Genomic DNA, 12,777 nt, shown 5'->3' with positions numbered 1-12,777 from the left:
TATTTGTCAGAGAGAGAAAGCACAAGCAGAGGGAGCAGCAGGCACAGGGGTAAGCAGGCTCCCCACTGAGTAAGGAGCCCGACACGAGACTCCATCCCAGGACCCTGGGATCATGCCCTGAGCTGAAGGCAGAGGCTTAACCAACTGAGCCACCCAGGCGTCCCCTGGGGTGATTTTAAAGTTTTAAAATAGATGGTGGTGACGGTTACAAAATAGTAACAAAACAACTATGCCAGCCCTAACTCCAAAGAAGTGGAAAGAGCAATTGTAATCAACTATTTCAGAACTCTGGTACCTGATCAGACAACTAGGAAAGTACTCGATGAAGGAAGACCCAGGCTTTAACCAGCCACCATCCCCCATTCCTCTTGGTTGTGGGGTAGCAGCTCCAATTGCAAAAGCAGCTGACTGGTGCCAGAGCAGGCACGGGGTCTGAGGTGGTCTCCAGGTAGGTGGTCTCACAATTGAGTGGAATTGCAGGACGCCCAGGTGGCATTGGAGAATTGCTTGGTGGTAGGAATAAAATACACACATAGGAATTAGTGAGAGAATCCTAAAAAAAAAAAAAAAAAAAAAAAAAAAAAAAAAAAAAAAAAAAAACAATAGAGAAAATCAACAAAATCAAGAGCTGCTTTTCTGAAAGGTCAACAAAATTGGCAAACTTTTAAATACATTGACTAAGAGAAAAAAGACATTATCAAAATTGGAAATGAAAATGGGGATGCTGTAACCAATTTTTACAGAAACAGAAAGGATTATAAGAGAATATAGTGAACAACTGTACACCAACAAACTGGATAGCCTAATTGAAATGGACAAATTTGTAAAAATACAGAAACTAGCAAAACTGCCTCAAGAAGAGAGAAAAAATTTGAATAGATCTGCAACTAGTAAGGGGATTGAATTGGTGTTCATAAAACTCCCAAGATGGGGCACCTGGCTGGCTCAGTTGGTTAAGTGTCCAACCCTTGGTTTTAGCTCAGGTCATGATCTCATGGGTCATGGGATGGAGCCCTACGCCCGGCTCCTCACTCAGCAGGGAGTCTGCTTGAAGATTCTCTCCCTCTGCCCCTCCCCCAATTCGCACGCACACACTCTTTCTTCCAATAAATAAATCTTTAAAAAACAAAACAAAAACAAGAAAGAAAAGCCCAGGACCAGATATCTTCACTGGTGATTCTATCCAACATTTTTTAAAAGGATTAACACCAAAAAGACACTATCCACATAGTAAAAAGGGAACCCAAAGACAGGAGAAAGTATTTTCAAGTCATATATCTGATAAGGGCTAATATCCAGAATATGTAAAGAACTTATAAAACTCAACAACAAAAACCCAATTCAATAACGGGCAAAAGATGATGAGATACCACCTCACACCTGTCAGAATGGCTGAAATTAACAACACAGGAAACATGTTGGTGAGGATACAGAGAAAGGGGAACCCTCTTGCACTGAAGGTGGGAATGCCAACTGGAGCAGCCACTCTGGAAAACAGAATGGAGGGTCTTTAAAAAGTTGAAAATAGAACTACCCTATGACCCAGCAAGTGCACTACTAGGTATTTACCCAAAGGATACAAAACTACAGATTTGAAAGGGAACATGCACCCTATGTTCATAGCAGCATTATCAACAATAGCCAGATTATGGAAAGAACCAATGTCCATCGACTGATGAATGGATAAAGATGTAGTATATACATACAATGGAATATTACTGAGCCATCAAAAAGAATGAAAACTTGCCATTTGCTAGGACATGGAAGGATCTACAGTGTATTATGCTAAGCAAAATCAGAGACAAATGCCATATGATTTCACTCATACATGGAATTTAAGAAACAGAAGAACATGGGGCGCCTGAGTGGCGCAGTCGTTAAGCATCTGCCTTCGGCTCAGGGCGTGATCCCAGCGGCTCCTCCGCTGTGAGCCTGCTTCTTCCTCTCCCACTCCCCCTGCTTGTGTTCCCTCTCTCACTGGCTGTCTCTATCTCTGTCGAATAAATAAATAAAATAAAATCTTAAAAAAAAAATTAAACATTACCGTACAACCCAGGAATTCGACTCCTGGGTATATACCCCAAAGAATTGAAAGCAAATACTCAAATACATGTTCCAGAATGATCTTGGCAACACTATTCATAATGACCCAATGGTGGAAATGAGTCAAATGTCCATCAACAGGAGACTGGATCAACAAAGCGTCATAAGCCGTACGATGGAGTATTTTTCAGCCATAAAAAGGAGTGAGGACTGTACCTGCTATAATTTGGATGAACCTCAAATACATGCTGAGGGAAAGAGAGCAGATATCAACGGTCACGATGTGTATGATTGTTTTCACAGAAATATCCAGACTATGTAAAACCCTGGAGACAGAAAGAATCTAAGTATTTGCCAGGGGTTCAGGGTAGGGGACGAAGTGATTATTTACCGTGATGGGGGTGTTCTTCAGTAGGTTATGGAAACGTTTCGAAACTACACAGAGGCAGTGGCTGCACAACATTGTGAGGACACTAAATGCCACTGAATGGTACACTTGAAAATGGTTTTTTTAATGTTATATGAATTTTACCTCAATTTAAAAAAAAAGAGTTTATGACCACATCTGGTTTAGCTCCTGTGGAGTTTTGTGGCGAGCTGTGGTCCACCCTCCGGGGAACGGGTCCCAGGTTCCTAAGAAGCCAAAAGGACTCATCTGTGGGGGATGGGTAACACAGGACCTCTACTGTTTTTGCAACAACCTTTGAGTCTCTATTTCAAAATAAAAGTTGAAATGAAAAGTAAGGCACATGCGATCACGGCTGCCCCATGGCTGCCACTCTCCGATCTGGCACTCAGAGAATGACCATTCTCTTTTGAGTCTCAGGACTCATTCCCTGACTGGCCGGCTAGGACTGCCATCGGTCCTGAGCTGGCAGCTGTGGGCAAGGGGGAATCCTTATCCTCAGGAGTGGGCCAGGGCCAAGTAGGTACTCCCAAAGATGTCAGGCTTCACCTGGATCTGTGCTTTGGGCTCCGGGGTTGGGACGACAAACCTCACAAGCTCCCACAGCCTCTGGGATGCCACTGGCTCTGCCCTGTGTTATGGACCAGGTGAGTCCTCAGGACACGGGGGTTCCTGCCATCACTCTGCGGGCAGGAAGCCCATTCAAGCAGCGTCACTGAGGGGAATGGGGCCCGAGGTTTGGGACATCTAGGGAGCTAGAGGAGACCATTGCCCCCAGCCCATATGGGTCCCTCCCATGGCTCCCTTCCTCAAGACAGATACCTGCTGGGGCACCTGGGTGGCTTAGTCGGTTGAGCATCCGACTCTCAGTTTCAGTTCAGGTCGTGATCTCATGGGTCATGGGAGGGAGCCCTATGACCTTGGGCTCCATGCTCAGCAGGGAGTCTGCTTGAAGATTCTCTCCCTCTGCCCCTCTCCCCACTCACACGCTCCTGCTCTCCCTTCCTCTCTCTCTCAACTACATAAATCTTAAAAAAAGAAAAGGATACCTGCTCTCCCAGAGGCCAGACAGCCAAGAGCTCTGTCCCACTTTGCCCGTGCCCCACAGCTGCCAGAGCTGTCTGGAGGCAGGACCAGGAGCTGGCTCCGACTAGTTTCACTTTCACTTTCACTTCCCCTGAAATGACAAGAGGAGCCAGGAAGAAGGCTGTGAGCAGTAGCGTCCTTCACTCCCGGAAACCCGGTGCCTCTTCGAGCTAGCTGCAGTGGGGCACTGGCCTCTGCTGGCCTAGCCCGCCCCGCAGCAACCCTGTCTGTAAGCGCTGCAGCCTGCCATCCCGCCGCCGGCCTGAAAATGGATGTCCTGGAGACCACCAAGTGGCTGGATGAGGAGCTGTACTCACGGCAGCTGTGAGGCCTGAGGTGGGGACGGAGGGGGGTGGCCTTCTGACTTCTGGCCTCCGACTGCCTACCTTCTTATTCCCCCTCCGCAGGTATGTGCTGGACCTGCCGGCCATGCAGAGGATTCAGGGAGCCAAGGTCCTGCTATCAGGCCTTCAGGGTCTAGGGGCTGAGGTGGCCAAGAACTTGGTCCTGATGGGTGTGGGCAGCCTCACGCTGCATGATCCCCAGCCCGCCTGTTGGTCTGACCTGGCTGCCCAGGTGAGGGTCGTGGGGCGGGGGGTGCTACGGGTTCCCAGGCCAGGGTGGGGGTGGCGCCCGAGAGAAATCTCCTTGCTCAAGGCAGAGTGGGTCTCTGTCTAGTTTTTCCTCTCAGAGAAGGACTTGGCTAGGAGCAGGGCTGAGGCATCTCAAGAACTTGTGGCTAAGCTCAACAGAGCCGTCCAGGTGTGTGTGCACACAGGTGACATCACCAAGGAGCTGCTGCTGGACTTCCAGGTACCCTCCCTGCCCCACTCTCCAGGTGAGCCCCGTCCCCTCCTCTAGCCCCGAGCTGAGCAGTGGTTCTGGCCCTGCTGACCATGGGGTCCACCCAGGTGGTGGTGCTGACTGCCTCGAAGCTGGAGGAGCAGCTGAAGGTGGGCGCTGTATGCCGCGAGCTCGGAATCTGCTTTCTGGTGGCTGATACCCGGGGCCTTGTGGGGTGAGAGAGACTACCTACCTAACCTGCCACCTCACAAGCGCCAGCCGGCCCCAGGGCTGTCCCGAGCTCCAGGCTTGCTCCCGTGCCCCTCACCCCACCCCGGGCCTGTCCTAGCATCCCCTCCCGACAGTAGTCCCCAGTCCCACCCCTCTGCTTCCTCCACCCCGGTCTCCAGACCTGCTCCAGTAAATCCCTCAAACTCCAGCTCCCAAGCCTCTCCCAGCATTCCTTCCCCAGTGCGGGGCCCTGTGGGCTGGTCCTAGTGTCTCCCACCCTTCACCACTGGGCCGGCTCAGGGACCCCTCCCACCCTGCGGCAGGCAGCTGTTCTGTGACTTCGGAGAGGACTTCACCGTGTGGGACCCCACGGAGGCAGAACCTGTGACAGCGGCCATCCAGCACATTTCCCAGGTGGGTGCTGAAGTGTGGGTGCTCAGCTGCTGACCACGGAGGGCACCCCTGAACCAAGCCACTTCTTCTCTAGGGCTCCCCTGGAATTCTCTCTCTGAGAAAAGAGGCCGATGGCCGCCACTTCCGCGATGGGGATTTGGTGACTTTCTCAGGCATTGAGGGCATGGTTGAGCTCAATGGCTGTGATCCCCGGGCTATCCGCGTTCAGGGTAAGCCAACCCACTCCAATCCAGCCTCAGCCCCCCAGCCCCCACTCAGGGCATCCACAGCCTGGTCCTTGGGGATAGGTTCTCCCTCCACCTTCCTCAGTGCGGTCAAGGACACAGATGCAAGACAGGATTGAGTATGAAGAACAACTCAGGTTCAGAGGTCATACTGACAGGCTGGATCTCCCCTAGGGGACGGAACCTTGGAGATTGGGGACACAGCAACTTTCTCCCGTTACTTGCGTGGTGGGGCTGTCACTGAGGTCAAGAGACCTGTGGCTGTGAGTCATGTGAGTACAAGTGCTGCCGAGATAGGGGAGCTTGGGAGCCTCACGGGGCCCTCGGGGTCTGAACCTGAGCCTGAGCTGAGTGCTGTTGCAGAAGCCCCTGGATGTAGCCCTGCTCCAGCCCCGTGTGGTGGCCCCGAGCCCCCAGGCAGTACTCCGCGCCTACTGCCTGCACCAGGCCTTCCGTGCGCTGCACCAGTTCCAGCACCTCCACGGCCGCCCGCCCCAGCGTTGGGATCCTGTGAGTGCCCCATTGCTTCTCCCCCGAGCCTCCGTCTTATTGGGCTCCCACCTGCCAGGAAGCAGCAGTGATTATCTCACAGGCCCGAGTTGTTATCCCAGAGGCAGTTTCCCACTTCCATAAAGGAAATGATAGCGCTGTCTCCGGACCAGAGACCGGGTCCCTGAAAGTACCGGGCGCAAAGCCTGGGGACCCCGGCCACCTCCTCACCCCTCAGTTCTGGGCTGAAGTCTCTTCCCACATTGGCGAAGCCTCCACAGGCATTGTCTAGGCATCCTCTGGCGGGGCTGCGCAGTCTGGCAGCTGGTTTGCGCCTTCACACTCAGGCCCTGCTTCTTCTTCTGTGGAAATGGGGGGATGGCTGCGTGAAGGGTTTGAGTAGGGGATGGAGCTCAGGCTGGGGCTGCCGTGCCCACAGAGTTCCACTCCACAGGATGATGCAGAGATGGTGGTGGACCTGGCCCGGTCCCTGAAACCACTGAAGGGGGCAGAAGGAGAGCCCCTGGAAGAGCAGCTGGATGAGGCCCTAGTGCGGACAGTCGCCCTGAGCAGTGCTGGTGTTTTGAGCCCCATGGCAGCCATGCTGGGTGCAGTGACTGCCCAGGAAGCGCTGAAGGTGGGCAGAGGCACAGGCAGGATGAGACTGGAAGGGTGTGGAGATCAGTGTGGGTGCCAGACGGTGCCCAGTACCCAAAAGCAGCCGTGGTGCTTCACCAGTCTCATGAAGCCCAGTCAGGATCCAAGGTGGCTTGGAGCTGGCAGGAGTCCCTACACTGAAGTTCTGGCCTCTAGGCAATCTCTGGGAAGTTCATGCCCCTGGACCAATGGCTTTACTTTGATGCCCTCGATTGCCTTCCAGAAGATGGGAAGCTCCTTCCCACACCAGAGGACTGTGCCCAGGTAAGAACCTGGGGTAGGGGTGCAGGCCTTCTCTAAACTTAGGACCAGGAAGGGAACAGGAAGAACAGTCCAGAGATCCTGACCTGGAAAAGTTAGTGTAAGAGGAAGGAGACACAGCACAGGCCATCACTGACCCCTGTCTGTGTGCCCTAGAAATGTTGCCGCTATGATGGGCAAATCGCAGTGTTTGGGATTGGTTTCCAGAGGAAGCTGAGCCAGCAGCACTACCTCCTGGTGAGCTTGGTGGTCCAGCTGGGAGATGTCTGTGGGAGGGCCAGGCCAGGCCCTCCTGCTAAGGCTGCTCCTGCTGGCAGGTGGGTGCTGGTGCTATCGGCTGTGAGCTGCTCAAAGGCTTTGCCCTAGTGGGCCTGGGGGCCGCGGCCAGCGGGGGCGTGACTGTTGCTGACATGGACCACATAGAGCGCTCCAATCTCAGCCGTCAGTTCCTCTTCAGGACGCAGGACATCGGTGTGAGTGCTGGCCCCTACGCACATCTTGCCTCCTGAACTGTTGTTCCAGAGTGCCCACCACCCACCCCCGGCATCTTCTTATTCTCTTCTCAGAGGCCCAAGGCGGAGGTGGCTGCAGAGGCCACTCACCGCCTGAACTCAGACTTGAAGGTGACCCCATTCACCTACCCACTGGATCCCACGACAGAGCACATCTACGATGACGATTTCTTCTCCCATGTGGATGGTGTGGCTGCTGCCCTGGACAGTTTCCAGGCCCGTGAGTGCCTGACCTTGAAACTCAGCCCCTTATTCGAGGCAGTGCCAGCCCCACTCCTGACCCTCTGCCCCCTTGCTAGGCCACTATGTGGCTGCTCGCTGCACCCACTATCTGAAGCCACTGCTGGAGGCAGGGACACAGGGCACCTCGGGCCATGCTTCAGTGTTCGTGCCACATGTGACCGAGGCCTACAGAGCCCCTGCCTCGGGTTTAGCTCCTGAGGATGCTGCCTACCCTGTCTGCACCCTGCGGCACTTCCCCAGCACAGTCGAGCACACCTTGCAGGTAGGAAGCTCCCCAGGGACTCCTACGCCACCCAGCTCCGTCCTTAGCTGCAGACCTGTTCCCCACCTGACACCTCATGGTTCCTCTCTCCCCTGCAGTGGGCCCGGGATGAGTTTGACGGGCTCTTCCGTCTGTCTGCTGAGACCATCAACCGCCACCAGGAGTAAGGCCACCAAGAGGGGTGGATGGGAGTCCAGAGCCCCAGCACCGGAGTCTTCGGGGCTCCGCCTCAGACCTCCTCCTCTCTCTGCAGGGTGCTCACTTCTCTGGCAGAAGCAGATGGGCCGCAGGTGCTGACCCTGCTGCAGGAGGTGCTGGGCGTGCTGAGAGAGCGTCCACGGACCTGGCAAGACTGTGTGGCGTGGGCCCTTGGCCACTGGCAGCGACGTTTCCATTATGACATCACACAGCTGCTGAGCCGTTTCCCACCTGATAAAGTGGGTGTCTAGGGGTCAGGAGGCTGAGGGTTCAGGGAGACCAGACTGAGCCCAACAGCCTCCGTTTCCCTAGGTGCTGGAGGATGGAACTCTTTTCTGGTCGGGTCCCAAACAGTGTCCCCAGCCCTTGGAGTTTGATGCCAGCCAAGTGAGTGGGGTCCCTTGGGAACCCCAAAGTGGGGATGTGACCTCTCAGAGCAGAGGTGGGCACCTCTGCATTCTGCAGAGGCACAGATGCTGAGGGAGAGTGCCACATTTGTGCACATACGGGCATCCACATGTGAGACAGAGGCAGGCGCTCCAACAGCTCCGCAAACGGGCGGTGACCCGCAGCCCACGCACCTGTACGTGCTCACTCACACCCATGCCTCTGCCCATGCTCTTGGTCTGACTGCAGGACGTGCACCTCCTCTATGTGCTGACGGCTGCTAACCTGTATGCCCAGATGCATGGGCTGCCTGGCTCACGAGACCAGACGGCACTCAGGGAACTACTGAAGTTGCTGCTGTTGCCTAGGCCCCAGCCCTTGGCCCCCGTCTTTCCTAATGACCTGGAGCTAGCTGGGGCTTCTGCTGAGTTTGGTGAGGTCCCTGGCTCTGCCACCCCCCCCAAACTGCCATCCAAAGGCCTGGCCCTGTCCTCAGCCTATGCTACAGAAGGAAGTTGGGGCCTGGGGGCCCTGCCGCCAATCCACTCACTCACAGGCCCTCTGAGCTTGCTTCTTTCAAGGTTTGGGCTCATCCTCTAGCCCCTCAGTAGGCCCTCTCCCTGCTGCCCACACCCCCACACCCCTGTTCCCTTGGCAGATTCTCAGCAAAAACCCCACCACAAACCACTGGGCCCTGGAGAGTACCCAGCTGTGGTCGCCAGGTGAGGACAGAGTTCGCAGGGACACGCACGGATGCATGCGTGTGCACGCACACAAGCCAGGCTCGGGCTGCTGGAGAGACTGCAGCATCAATCCCGGGGTCTGTCTGAACGCAGTCGGTTTAGGCTTAGGAGAGACCAAGAATAGGCACCAGGCTCCAGGGAGAGGGCAGAAGGTGGGGGCTAAGAACTACCCGACACCCCCTTCCTCTGCCAGGCCCTGAGCAACTGAAGAAACTGCACCAAGTGCTGGAGGTCTGGAGCGGGAGCCCTCCTCTGGAGCCCCTGAAGTTTGAGAAGGTGGGAGCCCAAGCAGGGGTGAGGGGCAAGCTGGGGAGGTTGTTAGGGAAGGTCAAGAGCTAAGAAGGTGGGGCACCTGGATGGCTCAGTCGTTGAGCCTCTACCTTCGGCTCAGGTCATGATCCCAGGGTCCTGGGATCGAGCCCTGCATTGGGCTCCTGGCTCAGCGGGAAGCCTGCTTCTCCCTCTCCCACTCCCCCTGCTTGTGTTCCCTCTCTTGCTGTCTCACTCTCTGTCAAATAAATAAATAAAATCTTAAAAAAAAAAAAAAGCTAAGAAGGTGGCTTTGGAGTTCCCTTGGCCTGAATGCTCCTCCCAGCGGGAACCCCAAAGCAGATCACCTTCCCTGAGCCTCAGCTTCCTTATCTGATAAGTGGGACAAATGTCAGCATCCTCCCCCCCCCCCAGGAGAATTGTGGGAAGACCTGTGCGGGGACACATGGTGAGCCATGGTGAGGGATTCTGGGGCTGTGTTAACACTACTGGGACTTGGGCCTCACAGGACAATGATAGCAACTTCCATGTGGATTTTGTGGCAGCGGCAGCAAGCCTGCGTGCTCAGAACTATGGGATCCCCCCTGCCAACCGCAACCAGGTAACTGTGCCCCTTGGGGTTCAGGCCTGGAGGTGGGGGTCAAACCCTAGCCCCACCCCTCAGGCCCAGACCAAATCTGTCCTTGGCAGAGCAAGCGAATTGTGGGCCAGATTATCCCAGCCATTGCTACCACCACAGCAGCTGTGGCGGGCCTGGTGGGCCTGGAGCTGTACAAAGTGGTGGGCGGGCCACGGCCCCTCGGTGCCTTTCGCCACAGCTACCTGCATCTGGCTGAAAACCGCTTCAACCGCTGGGTGCCTCGCGCCCCAGCCAACCAGAAGGTGAGCCCTTGACACCCCACCAGGCCTGGGCTTTTCCTGTACCTACCAAAACAGGCTCTACTCTGGCTTTGGGTTCACCCCAGAATCCAGACTCTGGGGGAGTCCTTAAGACTCCCTCCAGCCTCCTTCCTGCTGTGAAGCCAGACTGGGACCTGTCAGACACAGGAAGCAGCCATCAGCCGCCCCCATCCTTCACCCCTCCCCTGCCCTGGGTCTGGGGGTTGCTGCAGCTTTAACTCATTAGTGGAGCCAGACATCCCTCACAGCCTCCTCCTTCCAGTAGAGCCCCTAAGGGGGAGGTTGTTGGGAGGGGGGAGTAGAGCCCTAGCCCCAAACAGAGCCTAACTTCTGCCTGCACGGCACGGGGACCCTGGCCCACCCCCTCCAAGCTGAGTTAAAGGGCACTGAGCTCAGCACAGCCGGTGGGGATGTGGGCATTCCTTCTTGCGTGTGAGTGCACAGGGGTCTGGGAATCGCTGGTCCTGTGGCATGTGGGCATGGAGGCAGCACGCTTGTACATCTGTGTGCCAGATGGGAGCACAGGGCTCTCCTTCACTGTGGGCGTGCATGCGTGTGCGTGTGAGTACACATGCAGGCGTTCCTGGCCGTGTGTGTGTGTGTGTGTGTGTGTGCCTTCGAGTGCAGGGCTGTGAATGCCCCTGGCCGTGTGCCCAGGCTCGGCAGTAGTTGGCATTTTCTTGGGGCACAGGAAAGGGGGCGGAGAGAATGCCGTCACCAGGGGAGAGGGGAGAGGGGAGAGGTCATGGGCCAGCACTGGGCTTTTGCTGAGCAGGCCTGGGGTCCCTCAGGGCACAGTACACAGAGCCCCTTTGTGAAGGGCCTCTCCTCCAGCTAGGACATAAGCTGCCTTTGTCTATGGGGGAGGGGGAGGGGGCAAGGCAGGGTTCCCCCCCAACTCACCTCTGGCCTCATCTCAGTTTGACCCCACTGTGCTTTCTGGGGAAGCTGGCAGGGTCCCCTTCCTGGCCCCTGGCTGCCTGCCACCCTCAGCTCCAGGCCCTAGAACCCCAAGACTCTTGAAATAGGGAAGGAAAGGGGACAGGAAGAAGAGGCCTATGTAGACTGTGTCCCTGCTGTGGTTTCTCAGCCAGTGGGGCCCTAGCGGTCATTGTGCCACCTCATCCTCTGTGCCCACGTAGTCCAACGCCCTGGCAATACAGGATGATGGGGTAGGATGTACCCCCCAGCTCCCAGCCTTGCATTTGAGGATCGAGCAGCTTTATCGGTGACTGCAGCGGTCCTGCTCCTGCTTCCTCAGGAAGCTTCACCCCCCCTCCACACACACACATACAACCAGCCTGCGTGATGGATTGCCTGTTTCCCTGTGCGGGGGGCCCCATAGCCCCATTTCCTGTACTGGCCCCAGCATAGGCGGGGAGGGTGCTGAGACTCTGGGCCCAGATCCCACCTTCCAACCCCACCCCCCTGGCTTCTGTTTCCTGCCTCTAGTCCAGCTCCTCCTCTAGGAAAGGGGCCATCAGCTGCTGGTAATGGATAAGGGGAGGGTGGGTGCGAGAAGCTTCTTACTGCGCCCTCCCTCCAGTTAGATCACCTGACATGGACCTGGACCTGTTGGGACCGCCTGAAGGTGCCTGCTGGGCAGCCAGAGATGACCCTGGAGTTACTGCTGGCCCATCTCCAGGTGAGCCCTGTTCTTCCCTGCCTTCAGGCCTGCCCCCGCCCCGGCCTAGCTGGCACCTGACCTATCTCTCCAGGAACAATTTGGGCTGAGGGTGAAGATGCTGCTGCGTGGAAAGGCCCGGCTCTACTCAGCACGATGGTCGCCTGAAAAGCAGGCCCAGCACCTGGCCCTCAGGTGAGCCCACGCCTGACTTTAGCCAGGGCTTGTTCTGTTCCTGGAGGTTGGAGTTGGGAGACATGAAGTCTTTCCTCTTCCCCACCCTGTTTGGGCCCCTCACACCCTCCTGAGGCTTTCTTTTGCCAAATGGAGGCAGCAAATGGGCTGGGGGTGGGGTGAGGACCGAAAACCTGAGGAGGGGCCTCCCAGCTGCCTGCTTGGCCAGCCCCATCAGCTCCTCCACACCCTGCTAAGCCCCCCTTTCACAGCCCGCTCTCAGGGGACTCACGGCTTCCTGCCTCCTGCCCGCCCTGCCGCTGCTCCTAAAATAGTTTCAGATGTTTCCTGTCTTGAGCTGCTCGCGTTCCTGGCTTAGGCTCCTTGTGGCCCATCAGCACCCTGTGGTCCATGCCCGGTCACTCTGCCTATCACTGCTCACCTAGCCAGTCACCCCCCACCCCTTCCCCGCCGTACCACCAGGGTGACGAAACTGGTGCAGCAGGTGACAGGCCGGAAGCCTAAGCCAGGGCAGCGGGTGCTGGTGCTGGAGCTCAGCTGTGAGGGTGAGGAGGACGACACCACCTTCCCACCCCTGCACTACGAGCTGTGTGACAAGACAGCAGCCCTGTCACCTGGCTCCACGGAGCCCTGCAACCCGAGTCCACAGTAGGCACTCAATAAATGCTTGTTGAAGGAGGGCGTAAGTGGAGATGGATGATGAAACATGGGGCATCGAGGCACAGGGCATGTGACATGGACGTGACGGGGACCCCTGCAGGGGGAGAAAAGGCCCTTTAGATTTGCCTGCCTGGGCTGTGCCTCAAAGGTCTGGGGCCACCTCCTAGAGCCTCAGGGGTATGGAACCAA

The 12,777-nt window shown here is 56.3% G+C and overlaps 1 protein-coding gene across 5 annotated transcripts; it reads left to right on the top strand.

Annotated features, from left to right (window-relative positions):
* The first annotated feature begins 3,660 nt into the window (after nt 1–3,660).
* UBA7 (ubiquitin like modifier activating enzyme 7) lies at nt 3,661–12,609 on the top strand. 5 transcript variants are annotated; one of them, XM_002920564.4, is made up of 24 exons: nt 3,661–3,859; nt 3,943–4,111; nt 4,214–4,348; nt 4,447–4,553; nt 4,873–4,963; nt 5,037–5,172; nt 5,362–5,459; nt 5,551–5,697; nt 6,131–6,313; nt 6,490–6,597; nt 6,751–6,831; nt 6,912–7,067; nt 7,161–7,326; nt 7,406–7,611; nt 7,710–7,774; nt 7,865–8,048; nt 8,122–8,196; nt 8,446–8,629; nt 9,133–9,215; nt 9,718–9,810; nt 9,900–10,091; nt 11,656–11,754; nt 11,828–11,928; nt 12,391–12,609. In XM_002920564.4, exons 1-24 carry the CDS (start codon nt 3,804–3,806, stop codon nt 12,578–12,580), a joined length of 3,105 nt encoding a protein of 1,034 aa, XP_002920610.1. In that variant the 5' UTR covers nt 3,661–3,803; the 3' UTR covers nt 12,581–12,609. The 5 variants fall into 5 exon arrangements, 4 of the variants coding, with proteins under 4 accessions (XP_002920610.1, XP_034514230.1, XP_034514231.1 ...); XM_034658339.1 differs by lacking the exon at nt 12,391–12,609 and adding an exon at nt 12,180–12,384; XM_034658340.1 differs by lacking the exon at nt 6,131–6,313.
* Nucleotides 12,610–12,777: the final 168 nt, after the last annotated feature.

This window comes from Ailuropoda melanoleuca, chromosome 4 (genome assembly GCF_002007445.2).
Source record: "Ailuropoda melanoleuca isolate Jingjing chromosome 4, ASM200744v2, whole genome shotgun sequence".
Lineage (NCBI taxonomy): Eukaryota > Metazoa > Chordata > Mammalia > Carnivora > Ursidae > Ailuropoda > Ailuropoda melanoleuca.
This window is presented reverse-complemented; position numbering and strand designations above follow the sequence as displayed.